This window comes from Cydia pomonella, chromosome 6 (genome assembly GCF_033807575.1).
Source record: "Cydia pomonella isolate Wapato2018A chromosome 6, ilCydPomo1, whole genome shotgun sequence".
Taxonomy (NCBI): domain Eukaryota; kingdom Metazoa; phylum Arthropoda; class Insecta; order Lepidoptera; family Tortricidae; genus Cydia; species Cydia pomonella.
In genome coordinates this window covers 23168401-23182766 of record NC_084708.1, presented here as the reverse complement: position 1 = coordinate 23182766, position 14366 = coordinate 23168401, and the positions used below count along the sequence as shown (strand labels likewise).

The 14366-nt window shown below is 38.1% G+C and overlaps 2 protein-coding genes across 2 annotated transcripts in view; one reads left to right on the top strand and one right to left on the bottom strand.

Annotated features, from left to right (window-relative positions):
* The window catches only part of LOC133519325 (kinesin-like protein KIF21A), a 128283-nt gene extending 121102 nt beyond the window's left edge, over positions 1-7181 (top strand). Inside the window, exon 30 of the mRNA XM_061853365.1 lies at positions 42-7181. The gene's annotated coding sequence lies outside the window, so the exon portion shown is untranslated. The remainder of the gene's footprint in view (positions 1-41) is intronic.
* The window catches only part of LOC133519320 (U2 snRNP-associated SURP motif-containing protein), a 27256-nt gene continuing 20029 nt past the window's right edge, over positions 7140-14366 (bottom strand). The window contains exons 17-20 of the mRNA XM_061853359.1: positions 11557-11740; positions 10801-10889; positions 10573-10644; positions 7140-8708 (exon numbers count right to left, since the gene is read on the bottom strand). Of these exons, the coding sequence (XP_061709343.1) occupies positions 8558-8708; positions 10573-10644; positions 10801-10889; positions 11557-11740 (496 nt within the window). The 3' untranslated portion in view covers positions 7140-8557. The remainder of the gene's footprint in view (positions 8709-10572; positions 10645-10800; positions 10890-11556; positions 11741-14366) is intronic.

Below are 14366 nucleotides of genomic sequence, written 5' to 3'. Positions count from 1 at the left end.
TGTATTTGTAACTTGTTACATTGTTGAATTTGGTCCCGCAGTGACGGCCGAGTGCGGTGCTGGCGAATCCGAATGAGATGACCGTCCCCCGCGTCGCGCGCCGCGCCGCGCCCGCCCGCGCCGCGCCGCCCGCGCGTGTGGCGGTGACGCCGCGTCGCGCGCCGGACGCGACGCCGCATCGTACGCCGGACGTGATGCCGCACCGTACGCCGGACGTGATGCCGCACCGTACGCTGGAGGTGACACCGCACCGTACGCTGGCGGCCTTGTGGATACTTCTATTAGCGGTAGTATGGTTTTACTTTCGTAGACATAATTAACCTTTTGAACGCCAGACGACGTGGGAATATGCCCTGCCCCGGACGCCAGGCGATCGCGATTGTTTAAGCTAAATTAAACTTCACCGAGTCCCGCGTAAGTCCCTATTGCATTGGCGAAGGCTATAGCCGTTGTTGGCGTCCTTGGCAAGACTGTGGCGGTCAAAGGGTTAACTGATTTGTAGACCTTATTGCGATGAGATAAGGTCGAAACTATTGGCAAAGTGTTACTAGTAATTGACCATAGACAACTTAGTACATCAAATGAATTTGTATGACAAACCATGCTAAAAAAAAAACAAATAGGACAAATCCAAAATGAGATATTTCAGTAGATAAACATAACATACAACTTAACGGGGTAGAATTGGACCGTTGCCTTTTACTACGGATTGAACTTGTTTAAAAAGTGATGTATCTGTTACTAAAAGACAACTATTATGATTTTAATAATAATTTTAGAGAATGTCCGTTCGAATTAACTTATTCTCTATACAGGAATTATTAAATGGTAGGCCCTGCGTCAAATATCGTCAATATGTATGTTAAGCTAGTAATATTTTTTTTACATACAATCATGAAAATTGTATTTATCACATATTCACCAGTAGCAGACAGAAGGTATTTTAATTTAAATACTTAGATGAATTAAAAATATACAATGAAATGCAATGCATTATAACAACCGAAGTAGCAATAGATTCAATTACAGTTTTAACAATTTTAATGAATTTTAGTACTAAGATAATTGTTAATATAACGCGAAATCAAATAAGTAGGATCGAAAAGTGTACTTTTGTGTTTGAGTCAATATCGTGTTGTATCAATTTTATCTAAAACTTTTTTAGTAATATATACCGTACTTAGAATAAGTAGGACTATGCGTCAAAATGGTCCAAAAATCAACAGAGTTGAGAGATATCTAATTTATTAGGTGTTTTATCTACTAATTTTCATTATATGAACACAAAGTTGATTTCCATTACAGAACTGAAATAATCAAGTTTTAATCGAGAAGTGCATCACTACTGGTTCCTTCGATCGGTCGAACCATTCGGGTACGCGGACATCTACCCTGCATTAATTCATTTACTTACATGGACTCTATTGCTTAGGTAATAAGGGTGACGACATTTTGACTAAAATACCAATATCTTCTGCAATGGAATTCCGCTTTTTTCCCATAGAACGAAATGAAGTACATAGAAATACTTATCTATAATGACCTAACTCTCATCTTGTTGGTTTTTGGACCAGGGTCCATACAAAGTTGCCCATGGCCCATCCATCTTTTAGACGAATTGTAAAAAAACATCTACCTAGTAACAACAAATATTTATATGTTTTTACAGCTTTAAGTTTTAGTCCTTTTCACATCGAACAGGTACCTACATAGGTACAATATAATTCTCAATTTTACAAGAATATAGCAAAAGTATACTTTGATGGATTCAAATGTAAATCATATGGTCACAACTCAAATGTTATATGACATGTATCCCAATGTAATAAATGTGCCCAATATGTAGTGACTTTATTCGTTTATAAACTAGTTCCGAATATTCACCATTCGTCCGTTAACCATTATTTATACGAATGGTAACATCTAATATAAGTAGTTATATAAGTATACAAGTTTATAGTTCGTTTTTTTGCATTAGAAAAAACGTAAACAATCTTGACGGTTTTCAAAAATCAGTGACAATTGTGAAAGCAAAAGCATGTATATTATAGTATTTGATTTATAATTATTACATAATATATGGCAAATATTATTTGCCGTGACTTATTTTTTAAACATGTTTTTCAATAAATAGACACGTCAAAATCGCTTACCCTCTTTCTAACGCAAAAAAAACGAACTATAGCGAATATAATCATACACAATTATTAGTTTATCAGCTATAGCAACAATGGCCTTTATTAAGATAATAAGTATTACTAAAACAAAATCCTTTTAACGGCCTTACTTAGAAATTAGGAAATCTTAATTTTTACAAATATATTTTACGATTACCATGTTTTATCAGTATTGGAATCTTTAATTATTTTATTCGTTTTACCAGTTATTATTTTATATTATTTTCATGTATCCACATCATATACTATAGTCAATGCCAACGCCTTTTTGCCAAAATTGACGCACAACTCATGTAACTAGAATTATAAGTCATCACATGTTAGATTTACCGTAGATATAAGTAGGGCAACATGCTTCAAGTACAGTCAGACTTAGAACAAATTCAAAAGTCACCTCTACCTATACTCTGTATCTTTAGGTATTTAAATAAAAATAAACAAACAATTTGTTCCTATGCAGCTGATGGTCCCGGGTTCAAATCCTGGTAAGAGCATTTATTTGTGTGATGAGCATGGATATTTGTTCCTGAGTCATGGGTGTTTTCTATGTATTTAAGTATTTATAAATATTTATATATTATATATATCGTTGTCTAAGTACCCTCAACACAAGCCTTATTGAGCTTACTGTGGGACTTAGTCAATTTGTGTAATAATGTCCTATAATATTTATTATTTATTTATTTAATTAATTTGTACATTTTCGTGTAGTTATAGCATTTATACCAACCAAATACAAAACGGCCTGAACGACTCGACTTTAACCTAAATTATTTGATCATGTAATGTTTTCATCTACCCTCAACTGGCTTAAGAAGTCATTTGCGGGTAGATTTTGTTTACTTTTATTAAAATACCTAAAGATACAGAGTATACACATTTTTTTCCATTTAGCGCCCGTAATCAAATCTTGTAAAAATATATTACAATTTTATTTTCGTTCCTTACTCTTATATTAATTAATAATAGAATTAAGTAATACGAAGGGACATAGCTGTCGTTATTATACGTCAAATTGGGTAAAAAATATGTACCGTAATGTGAATATCTAAAGAAGAAAATGGGGACTATGTTCGTATGGAGAAATGGTTGTCCATTCGCTCTATATCTATGAGTTTTAAGAACTTTAGGCTATTTTTCAACTAATTGATTTCTAAATCATATAAAACAAATTCATTTTATATATACCTGTTCTGAAAAAATTATCTGTTTTTGTGCTTGAAGCTACGCCAGTTAGGCTCACCAATAGACTCACTTCAATGAAGGTAACCTGTGATTAACCGAGCAAATATTTTTGTACATTCCTGAATTACGGGTAGGGAGACTAGGTCGCGTTTCACGTAGCGTTTGTAAGGGTAGCTGACATTAGTAATCGATTGTATGGGCTAGTTATATTGCGATAATACTAGTGCATTGGAAATTAAACACTTTAAACTATATTTAGTGAGTACTTTTAATTGGGTTGCGCCAGCTGACATCGGTGACCACAGCTGGCACATTGCGTTGCAGCAATTGAAATGTTGGAAAAGGTAAAAATAATGAATATTATATCGTGTTAATCCGGTTTTCATAACTAAAATACATAATCCTATTCTATTTATAACCTGTTATTTTGTCCTGGCAAAAGACCTGTGACAATGATTAATTTAAACAGCTTTTGGCAGAAAATTAGGCCTGCAAATCGTGCCACAAGCTATTTTTTTAATTCTTCATATTTCAACAGTTTGCATATCGAATATGCTGTCATTTCCAACGTGTTATTCCATGTCTTAGTAGTTTTATTGTCGGGTTTGTTTTTTTTTCCATTTGCCGCATTTTTGAGACATAAACGGCTGTCAAAATATTTACGAAGGCAAAGACTTTGTTGTTGGTGTTTATGCGCTCGTATATTATACGCAACTTCGTTTTATACGTAGGTATAACGAATAGTTGAAAGTAGGTAATGTTTCTATGCACTAGTGTTATTATTACTACTGTAATGAACGTAGGGCATGCTACGGTAGCTCTTGCTATTTGGACATACAGTAGCATGCTACCTATAATAGTTCTAGAGTCCCTAAATAATTTAGGTACTATGTCCAAATATTAACCTAGAAAAGACTAAGAACGATATAATTTTATTTAAGCTTATTGCCTTTGTGGTGATTTATTTTAAATAAATATTAAAGTTTGTTTTACAAATGAAATTATTATGTTTTTGTGTGTTTGCTGTGTTGTGTGTATTTTCAGTATTATTAAGATTGAAATTAAGTTAACTTGAAACAATTGAGGCTTATTTATTATTACGAAAACGTGACTCAATCGCGTACTACCGAGATTACGAATACAATGTCGCGGTCGAAACGGCACAGGTCATTTTCAATTTTATTAAATATACGCCATTGAGTCCGTTTTAGTTGATAATATTGTGTAAAAAAATCTATTTAGATTTGATCAGAATTGATAGATCGGTATAAAATGTGTTTAGCGAAAAGCTTTAAAAAATATTATGTTGCTATTTCAATTCATTTCAGTCAAAATAAAATTATATGATTGACAGATATATGTTTTAGTAGCGTGTAATAGTGTATTGAAAAGTATTAAAGTATACTTTGCCTTAACGTCAACAGGGGTGGAAACTTTTGAAGATTAATATTTATAATATACCAGCAGCTGCAATAAGTATACGTATTACGCTTTGGGTCGACTTGTGGGTCAAATTTCTAGGGGAAACAACTGAATAAAAGTATAAATTCCCAACGGCGCTATGCCGTTTCCACTGTTGACCAATAATATAAACATGCTGAGGCTATTATTAACGCTAGGAGCTTAATTGATGATTATATCTATCAGTGTTACATTTGAAATATATAACGTATTGAAATTAATAGTAGTTTATGTGACTGCTACATAATGAAAGGCATTAAAATACGAGTGTGGGTTTATGAAACGACACATAAAAGGATCACACGAGTGTTTTAATGCCTGATTATGTACACTGCTTTATCTACACACATAATATAAGCTCTCTATAATATATTCAAGAACCACATGTTACACCCGGCGTTGAGGCATCGTTGCTCTCTCACGGATATGAGGTGGCATCTCGGAAATATCTTTATAATTTTACACGATGTTTTTGAGTGAATGAATGAAAATCTTTATTTCAGGCAACTAGTGGCCCATAAATAAATACCTTAAAACTAACATACATACTATAACAATATATCTTACAAATTAAATACTACAAATCACATTATGGTTGCGATGCATTACGCAACCCCGCAGTGTCGGAGCTCACCTTGGAACCGCCGAAACTTGACACCCTTCGGCCAATTTTTTTGCTAAAGTTGGTATAAACAATAAAACAAACTAATTTTATACTAATAAAAAGATAAACTAAACGACAAATAGCGTAGTTTTTTTTTATTCAGAGACAAACTAGAGTCCGGTGCCGACTGCCATATCATTCGATATCAAAGTAACATGTGAGATTTGTCAAAACACAAATTGGTTGCAATTGACATATTTCGAATAAGACGTCATATCGACTGATATGAGAATAGAGGTCGAATCTAACTGCTTTGTTTCTCAGAAATGTTCTAAATTTGAAAGTAAAAGTGTCGGTTATTGATATTTTAAAGTAAACTTTAAGATGCCACCACAGATACAGGTTTAATATAGGCCGTTAGCTTATGGTTTCTGAATATATTATAGCGAGTTATGATATGGATTAAGATAAATATATATCGCCTAGCAACTAGTCAAGTAGTGACAAATGACGGGACCCCGTTTAAAATTAATGTTCCGTAAATACTTGTTATGGCTCTGTACTAGAAGTATATTTAATTTGTGACTTATATGGGCTCAGAAGTACTAGCACACGAAGGATGGGGGTTAGAAAATATTCATTCGTTACGAAGTATAGTAACGTTGGGATATGTATAAAATAATTTAACAATATCGCTTTAACCTTTTGAACGCTTTATGTCATAAACACAAACATCATTCAAACGCCAAAATCTCGGGCGCAAGGGAGCTAATGTAAACCTTACTCGAAAGTGTGAGGGTTACTTTGACAGCGTCCGCCAAAACATCTATAGTTGTCCTTGGCGCTGCGGGCACGACTAGTGACAACGCCTTTAGGTGTTATTGGCGTTCAAAAGGTTAAATATCCTGTTTCATATCCTATGAAAATCCTGTTAAGAGCCCATCAACGTGCTCACTAGCGCCAATGCTAAATAATTGTGATAGTTTAAATTTAGCGATAGATATTTAAAAAAGGGGGCCGCTACGTACTGTATTTTGTATTTAAGTACCCTTTGAATACATCATAATAGTTTATACGTTGCTGGATTGGTCAATCTAGGCGCTCAAAGTTAAAACGGCCGTTTTTGTTTTGAGTTCGTAGATCGACGAATCCAGCAACATATAAACTAGTTTGATGTATTCAAAAAGTACTTCAATACAAAATACAGTACGTAGCGGCCCCCTTTTTTTAAATATCTATCGCTAAATTTATTTATTTATTTTTATTTTTCAGTGGCGCTAGTGAGCACGTCGATGGGCTCTTAATTGCAAGTTTTGTCAAACAGAAAATGTGATCTTATTCCCATTGTCACAAGGTAGAATTAACTTCAACTTACCTAAATAGAAACCTACCTTTAGTGAGTTTGGTTTCACCTAAAACCCTTTTCTTTGGCTTTGTTGCGATACCCTAGTGTGCTAGTTCTTCAACATATTTTTGCATAATTTTAGAAAATGATCATGGTTTGCTCAGTTTTCATGGATCTTTTATTTACTTTAAGCTCTCTACTTTGAACGAATTTTTGCGTGTGAAATAATTGTGTAGCCTCAAAAATATTTGACAGTGTGATCGAATCGTGTAAATCATTTTAATAGAAATATTATAATTTGTGATTAAATGATTTTTGTAAATGTTTTCGAATTATGTTTGTTTTAGGTGAAATGAGTAAACTGCAATGAAATTAAATGTTTATTTAAATAAAAATTTACAATCATAAATTGTAATTTCATTTACATGCTGACTATACCCTGTATCTTTAGGTATTAAAATAAAAGTAAATAAATAATTTGTACATTTTCGGGTAGTTCTAACATTTATTGGTTAACCAACCAAATACAAAACCGCCTGGATCTGTCACTGAACGACCTGACTTTAACCTACATTATTTGATCATGTAATGTTTTCATCTACCCTCAACTGGCTTAAGGGTCCATTTGAAAGCAGATTTTGTTTTACTTTTATTTAAATACCTAAAGATACAGAGTACAGTGTCACAATACCTAACACGTAAAACCCCATTCGCACACTCATTCACAGTCTTATAATTAAAAAATGATAATTGCTATAGGGATTGCGCAAAACTCTGCGTGGGGGGCGCCACTAGCACAAATAGTAAACAAACCGAAATGATGCATCATGTCATATTTATTCCTAATATATAGAAAACTTATTCAATTAAAATGATTTGTTATTATTTATGATTATATTTTTGCGATTTTATTCTGACGTTGAACGACTTGTCAAAAAATTGTTTACGGCATAGTATGTATGTTACTCTATGGTTTGCGGATTGTGCTAGTGCTGCACTCTGGCGGCAGAACCTTGCATTAATACTCCTTATTGAAGCAATATAACATGTGCTCTAAAATCTCACCGCTTTGTAGCAAAATTGCAAAGAGATTGGTGGCATTGTAAAGAAATAAATCACTTACGCACACGATTTGTAAAAGTCAAGTTCATCTTAATTTTATTTACAACAACTTTCAATCATATTTTTTTCGATAGTAGTAAATTCACAATGACAGTCACCTCGCAAGCCTATCGTTATCAATTACAGATACCTTTACTACTTGAAAGAACCTTGTATCGTACTGTCAATAAAATGATTTAACTATGTATGAGTTACACAGAGTTATAGATCGTGTCATTCACGATGACGCGCAGATTTGTTACATCTAACCTTTAATAGGGTGATAATATGAGCTAAAACACGCGTCTTCGTGAATGACTCGTTCTTACAAATCGGGACTTTATTGGGGTTATTCTACTCAGAATCGTCAGCATTCTTCATCCTACCATTAAAAAAGATGTCCTAAAATAACCGCTCCATTGCGTCATTTTATAATGCGTATTTTTTGTGTGTATAGTGGAAACTAAAATATTCCATACAAATTTTTTGGATTTTTTTTTTAACATCAGGATTGAATATGCTAATGATTCTGAGTTGGAAGAACCCAAAAAGATCATCTGTGGGACTCAGGTTTTCAATATAAGTAATTTTTTTTGTAAAACACTCGAAATTGTAACTTGTAGTTTTATGAAATGGGGATCAGTATCTCAACCTTCCCTTGTATGCACTATTGCCTAATATCCTCTAATATTTGTACTTGGAGTGCTTGGCGTGCTTCCTGTGGTGGTGCGAGGGCGGCGTGGCGGGCGAGCGGCGCCGCCGGTGCTCGCGCTCGCGCTCGCGACGCTCGCCCGAACGTTCGCGGTCGCGCGAACGCGAACGGGACTTGCGGTCACTGCAACAAGTGTTATATATGTTGCTGTAGAATTTGTACTGGAGAGCCACTAAAGATACTTTAAGAAATTCAGTAGAGATGTAGTGCATAATTGTTATCCATCGTATTTTCTCGGAAACGTTCGTATTTGTCATGCTAGTTTAGTCAATGTCAGTACTTTTTGTACTGAACAGACATAGAAGTTTTTGTGGCAAAATAAAGTGTTTGACAAAATGAAATATCGACATGTCTGTCATCGATGTTACCTTAACGTTACCTATATACCTATATTTTATGACGTGATGATAGCTATCGCAAAATACACACGTTCGATATGTTCTTTAATATATTGGCCGGTTTTCTATTCTTTTAGCACTGTATACTAAGGTGTATGGTTTATGTTTAAGTAAAAAATAAATGTAATAAAGAAATTATGTAAAGTTTTGTAGTAAAATTCATTCTTGAAATTTCTTGGTAATTAACAGCAAGTAGAATTTACATCTCTTAATTTTTAATCTATGACTGACTTATCGATAACAGATTTATCGATGTTTATTTTTTTCAAACACTCGTCTTTGCCACAAAAACTTCTATGTCTGGTACTGAGGCTGACTGAAATAGCAAGACACCATCGTAAGTTTCCGTGAGAATACGATGGAAAATAATTATGTACTACATCTATAGGAGCGTAGCCGATAGCATGCGAAAACCCGTATGTAACGAAAAGTGACTACGAAGAGAGAAACCACCTGGCGGATCGCTGGCAGTCACTGCGTTAAACATAAATAAATTCGATGCCGTCAGAGATAGTGATGATAACCATTTGTTTGTAGATTAGACCGATTACAAACCAATTAGTGCAACATGTTCTGTCAATCGTCCCAAAAATGATACAGCGTGGGCAAATGAGATAATCATACATTAAGATCTTACACATCGAAGCCCGATTCTATCAACGTTGGAAATTCCGTTGCATGATCGTCTTTCGAATATTAGAAAATGCCCTAATTTGATAGTAACAAGAATATGAGACAATGTGTTTATTATAGAGGATGATTCATTCATTCATATTCATTCAAGATAAGTCGTGATTAGAAATATGTGCTTCTTACTACAGAGTAAGAAGTATTACGTTTAGTATTAACATACGTACGAATATTCAAAAATCTGTAAAAGCATTTTGTTTTGATGAATTATTTTTTAACTCACATTTACCGAATTTTATCATTACCCTACTTGTTGTTACATAGAACTGTCACAGACTCATAGGATATTATTTCATCAAATTATTCAATTCAACCTCTTTGTATAAGCTGGCTGGAAACATTTATAAATCATTACATTCGGTAATTAATAAAGGAGATAATTAATAGTCATTTGAATTAGCGCTCCGCGTTAGTTACAGAGAGCTTTATCGGGAACTGTGGTTACTGTTCACGACTTAAAAATCATATCAATATAATCATTCCTGTATTTGTTAAATAGTTCATTCTACAGCAATCTCATTCCCCTGGCTATACCTATTTGCAAATTCCCAGTAGATTCCGCTCAGCAGTTTTTGTTATAGATGGAACTTGGCACGGGTTACACAATCACCAAAAATGAGATGCTAATAAAGCGGCATTTCCTGGGAACATGCGAATAGGTATATGCAGGGGAATGAGATTTCCGTAGAATGACCCAATCAATACTTAAATACACTGTTATACTGACCCATAACCTAGAAGATAACATATTTATTTTAACAGTGAAATAAGAGTGACGTCGATCAATTTCTGTGTCTAAGCCTGATTAGGCATAAAAATATTATTTTATGTAGAAAATGGGATAAAATTATTGCTGGTATAAAATTATGGATTGGCTACAAATAAACCAAACAACATACCTGTGCCGTGACCTTTTCACAGGTGGTGACAGGGATGGATCGCGAGATTTCTTGGACTTTTTCGATGAAGTCCTGTAAAACATCATATTGAGAATACAAACAATACTACAATTTAGATCCAACAATAGACAAACCGACAACACAACATCGATTCCGACAACCAAATATGAACTGAATGACAATGAAATAATTCCAGTTTTTTAACAATTTGCGAAAGAAATAACTTACGAGTATGTGTCGTCTTCGGGAGAGAGCCGCCGTCTCGGCGAGGGCAACTCTAATGATTCTTCTACTGCCTCTTTCGCTTCTCGGGACGCCTAAAATTATATGACGTTGTAAAACATTTTGCTGTTGTGGTAGGTAACACAAGTAACGTACACAGAGCTAGAACCATGCTGATTCCGAAACATCCTCTGTTTCGTACGAGAAATATTATCGTCGGTAATTGCAAGCTCGCAACCATTTTTCGTATTATGCAGACGCGCGCCTTATGTGTTGTTACGGCGTACTATTTTGGGGCTTGACAGCAGTGGTGGAACGACGAACGGCGCGGTTATGTAAAACGGTAAGCTTGTTTAAGCGGAAGGTTTATAATAAATAAAGTATTTATCAGTCAATCAGATTCCGTAATAGGAAAGGTTAGAATTTATTCTAAGTTGTTACTACGAATAAATTCTAATAATAGTAAGTAAAATATGACTAACTATTTTAAGCATCCCGAGTGGACGTGTTACTTAATAACAAATATTTAATACGGTGTTTCCAAAAACAGACTCTAATTACAGCTAACTAAAACTTAATTTAACATTACAACGTTTCAAAGTGTACCGTACCGCCACTATAAGTAACAGCTAAATATAAAAATATAGAATAAGTCCTAATTTATTAGAGAGCCTTTGTTTAGAAGACTAAGTCGACATTATCAAGGTTTAATGCGAATTCATGAGTCAGGTTTTGCGTTTGTTGTTGGTTAATGTCTTGTACCTTCTTGATAAGCTTCCGGCGGTAGTGCTGCAGCTGCTGCTGCGGCGTGAGCCCCGGGCGGCGCGCACGGTGCCCGGCTTCAAGCTCGTCGGCATACTTTAGGACTTTGACCTCGATGTCGCGTAGCACTGATCGCTTTAGGGAAAGTTCTTCAGACATCGATGTGTTGGTGGTGGTACTGGGACTATAATCATTAAAACTAGATTTTGCTTGGTGCGCGGGGCCCGGGGGCCCCGCGGTGTGCATGGTGCTGTTGTTAGTATTGTTGTTTTTGTAGTTGGTGCTGTTGTTGATGTTGTTATTGATGAGTTATTGTTGTAGGTGCCGTTGTTTGAGTGAAAAAGTTTGTTTTCCAAAGGGAAGAAGTGGTGCAGTTGTACTTTTGCTGCGCGTGCGAGCATGCACTCGGCCTCGCGTATGTTGTTATTAATATTGTTGTTTATGTGTTGTTGTTGTAGTGTTTGTTGTTGTTGCTGTTGTTTAGGTGTAAAAGTTTGTGTTTTCCAAAGGGAAAAGGTAAAGCAGTTGTACTTTTGCTTGCAAGGAATGGTCCGCGTGCGAGCACGCACTCCCGCAGCTCGGCCTTCGGCCTCGCGTGCTTGGGCGATCCAATGGGACGCTCCGGGCCTTCGGCCCTACGCGGAGCTCGGCCTTCGGCCTTCGCTAGCCTCGACGCTTCGCCGTCGGGCCTTCGGCCCGCCGGCTACGCTTATTAAGACAGTTGACTTGTTGCCGGTTCGCTTTATAACTTTTCCCGTTATTTTTGTTGTCATTAATATAAAGAAGATTTGTTTTCCAAAGGGGAAAGTTAATGCGGTTGTACTTCCGCTTTGGGCCGCACTCTCGCAGCTCGGCCTTCGGCCTCGCGTGCTTGGGCGATCCAATGGGACGCTCCGTGCCTTCGGCCCTACGCGGAGCTCGGCCTTCGGCCTTCGCTGGGTTTCGAAGCTCAGCGTCGGGCCTTCGGCCCGCCGCTTCGCTTATTAAAACACTTAACTTGTAACCGGTTCGTTCTATAAATGCATTTTTCCCGTTATTTTTAGTATAAAGAATATTTGTTTTCCAAAGGTGAAATGTAATGCGGTTGTACTTCCGCTTTGGGCCGCACTCTCGCAGCTCGGCCTTCGGCCTCGCGTGCTTGGCCCATCCAGTGGGACGCTCCGGGCCTTCGGCCCTACGCGGAGCTCGGCCTTATTAAGACACTCGGGGAGGGTTGGTTTCGCTTCCGGAGTAGTGCGGGAAGTTGGAGCTTAAACACGACCCAATAGTAAAAGTGTCTTGACAAGCTCACGTCGGGCCTACGGCCTTTGGCCTTCGGCCCGCCGTTTCGCTTGTCTAAGACACTTTTCCTATTGGGTCGTGTTTAAGCTCCAACTTCCCCCTCTCAGGTGACGCTTCGGGCCTTCGGCCCTACGCGGAGCTCGGCCTTCGGCCTTCGCTGGCCTCGACGCGTCGCCGTCGGGCCTTCGGCCCGCCGGCTCCGCTTATCAAGACAGTCGACTTGGTAGAACGCTTGGGAGCACCGTACGCACGCAGCTCGGCCTTCGGCCTCGCTTTTAGTTACTGGGGGTTGCACGCTTGGGGGTCGGGGTGAAGGCTCCGGGCCTTCGGCCCTCCGCCGGGGTCGGCCTTCGGCCTCCCAGCCTGAAGCTCGCCCTTCGGGCTCGCTTAACCTACTTGGAAATTTGACTTTGCCCCTGTCCGCCGCCATTTTGGATTTTTCCAAAAAACTTTTTTTCATATGGTAATCTTGGCCCCCAGGCTCGCCGCATGCAAAATCTCAGCGCGCTCGGACCAACATTAAAAAAAGAAAAAAAAAAGTCGGCCATTTTGAAATTTTTTTTGATGCAGTTTTATTTGTCTCGAGGCCCTCTATGACATTTGGTCGAGCACCCCCCACCTATCACGCACCGTTTGAGAGTTGCCATACAAAATGAAATTGACCATTTCTCCGCCATCTTGGATTTTTTCCAAATTTTTTTTTTTCCATAGGAGTCATTATGGCTCCGAGATACCGCGACCGAAATTTCAGTTATGTGTTGTTGTTGTAGTGTTTGTTGTTGTTGCTGTTGTTTAGGTGTAAAAGTTTGTGTTTTCCAAAGGGAAAAGGTAAAGCAGTTGTACTTTTGCTTGCAAGGAATGGTCCGCGTGCGAGCACGCACTCCCGCAGCTCGGCCTTCGGCCTCGCGTGCTTGGGCGATCCAATGGGACGCTCCGGGCCTTCGGCCCTACGCGGAGCTCGGCCTTCGGCCTTCGCTAGCCTCGACGCTTCGCCGTCGGGCCTTCGGCCCGCCGGCTACGCTTATTAAGACAGTTGACTTGTTGCCGGTTCGCTTTATAACTTTTCCCGTTATTTTTGTTGTCATTAATATAAAGAAGATTTGTTTTCCAAAGGGGAAAGTTAATGCGGTTGTACTTCCGCTTTGGGCCGCACTCTCGCAGCTCGGCCTTCGGCCTCGCGTGCTTGGGCGATCCAATGGGACGCTCCGTGCCTTCGGCCCTACGCGGAGCTCGGCCTTCGGCCTTCGCTGGGTTTCGAAGCTCAGCGTCGGGCCTTCGGCCCGCCGCTTCGCTTATTAAAACACTTAACTTGTAACCGGTTCGTTCTATAAATGCATTTTTCCCGTTATTTTTAGTATAAAGAATATTTGTTTTCCAAAGGTGAAATGTAATGCGGTTGTACTTCCGCTTTGGGCCGCACTCTCGCAGCTCGGCCTTCGGCCTCGCGTGCTTGGCCCATCCAGTGGGACGCTCCGGGCCTTCGGCCCTACGCGGAGCTCGGCCTTATTAAGACACTCGGGGAGGGTTGG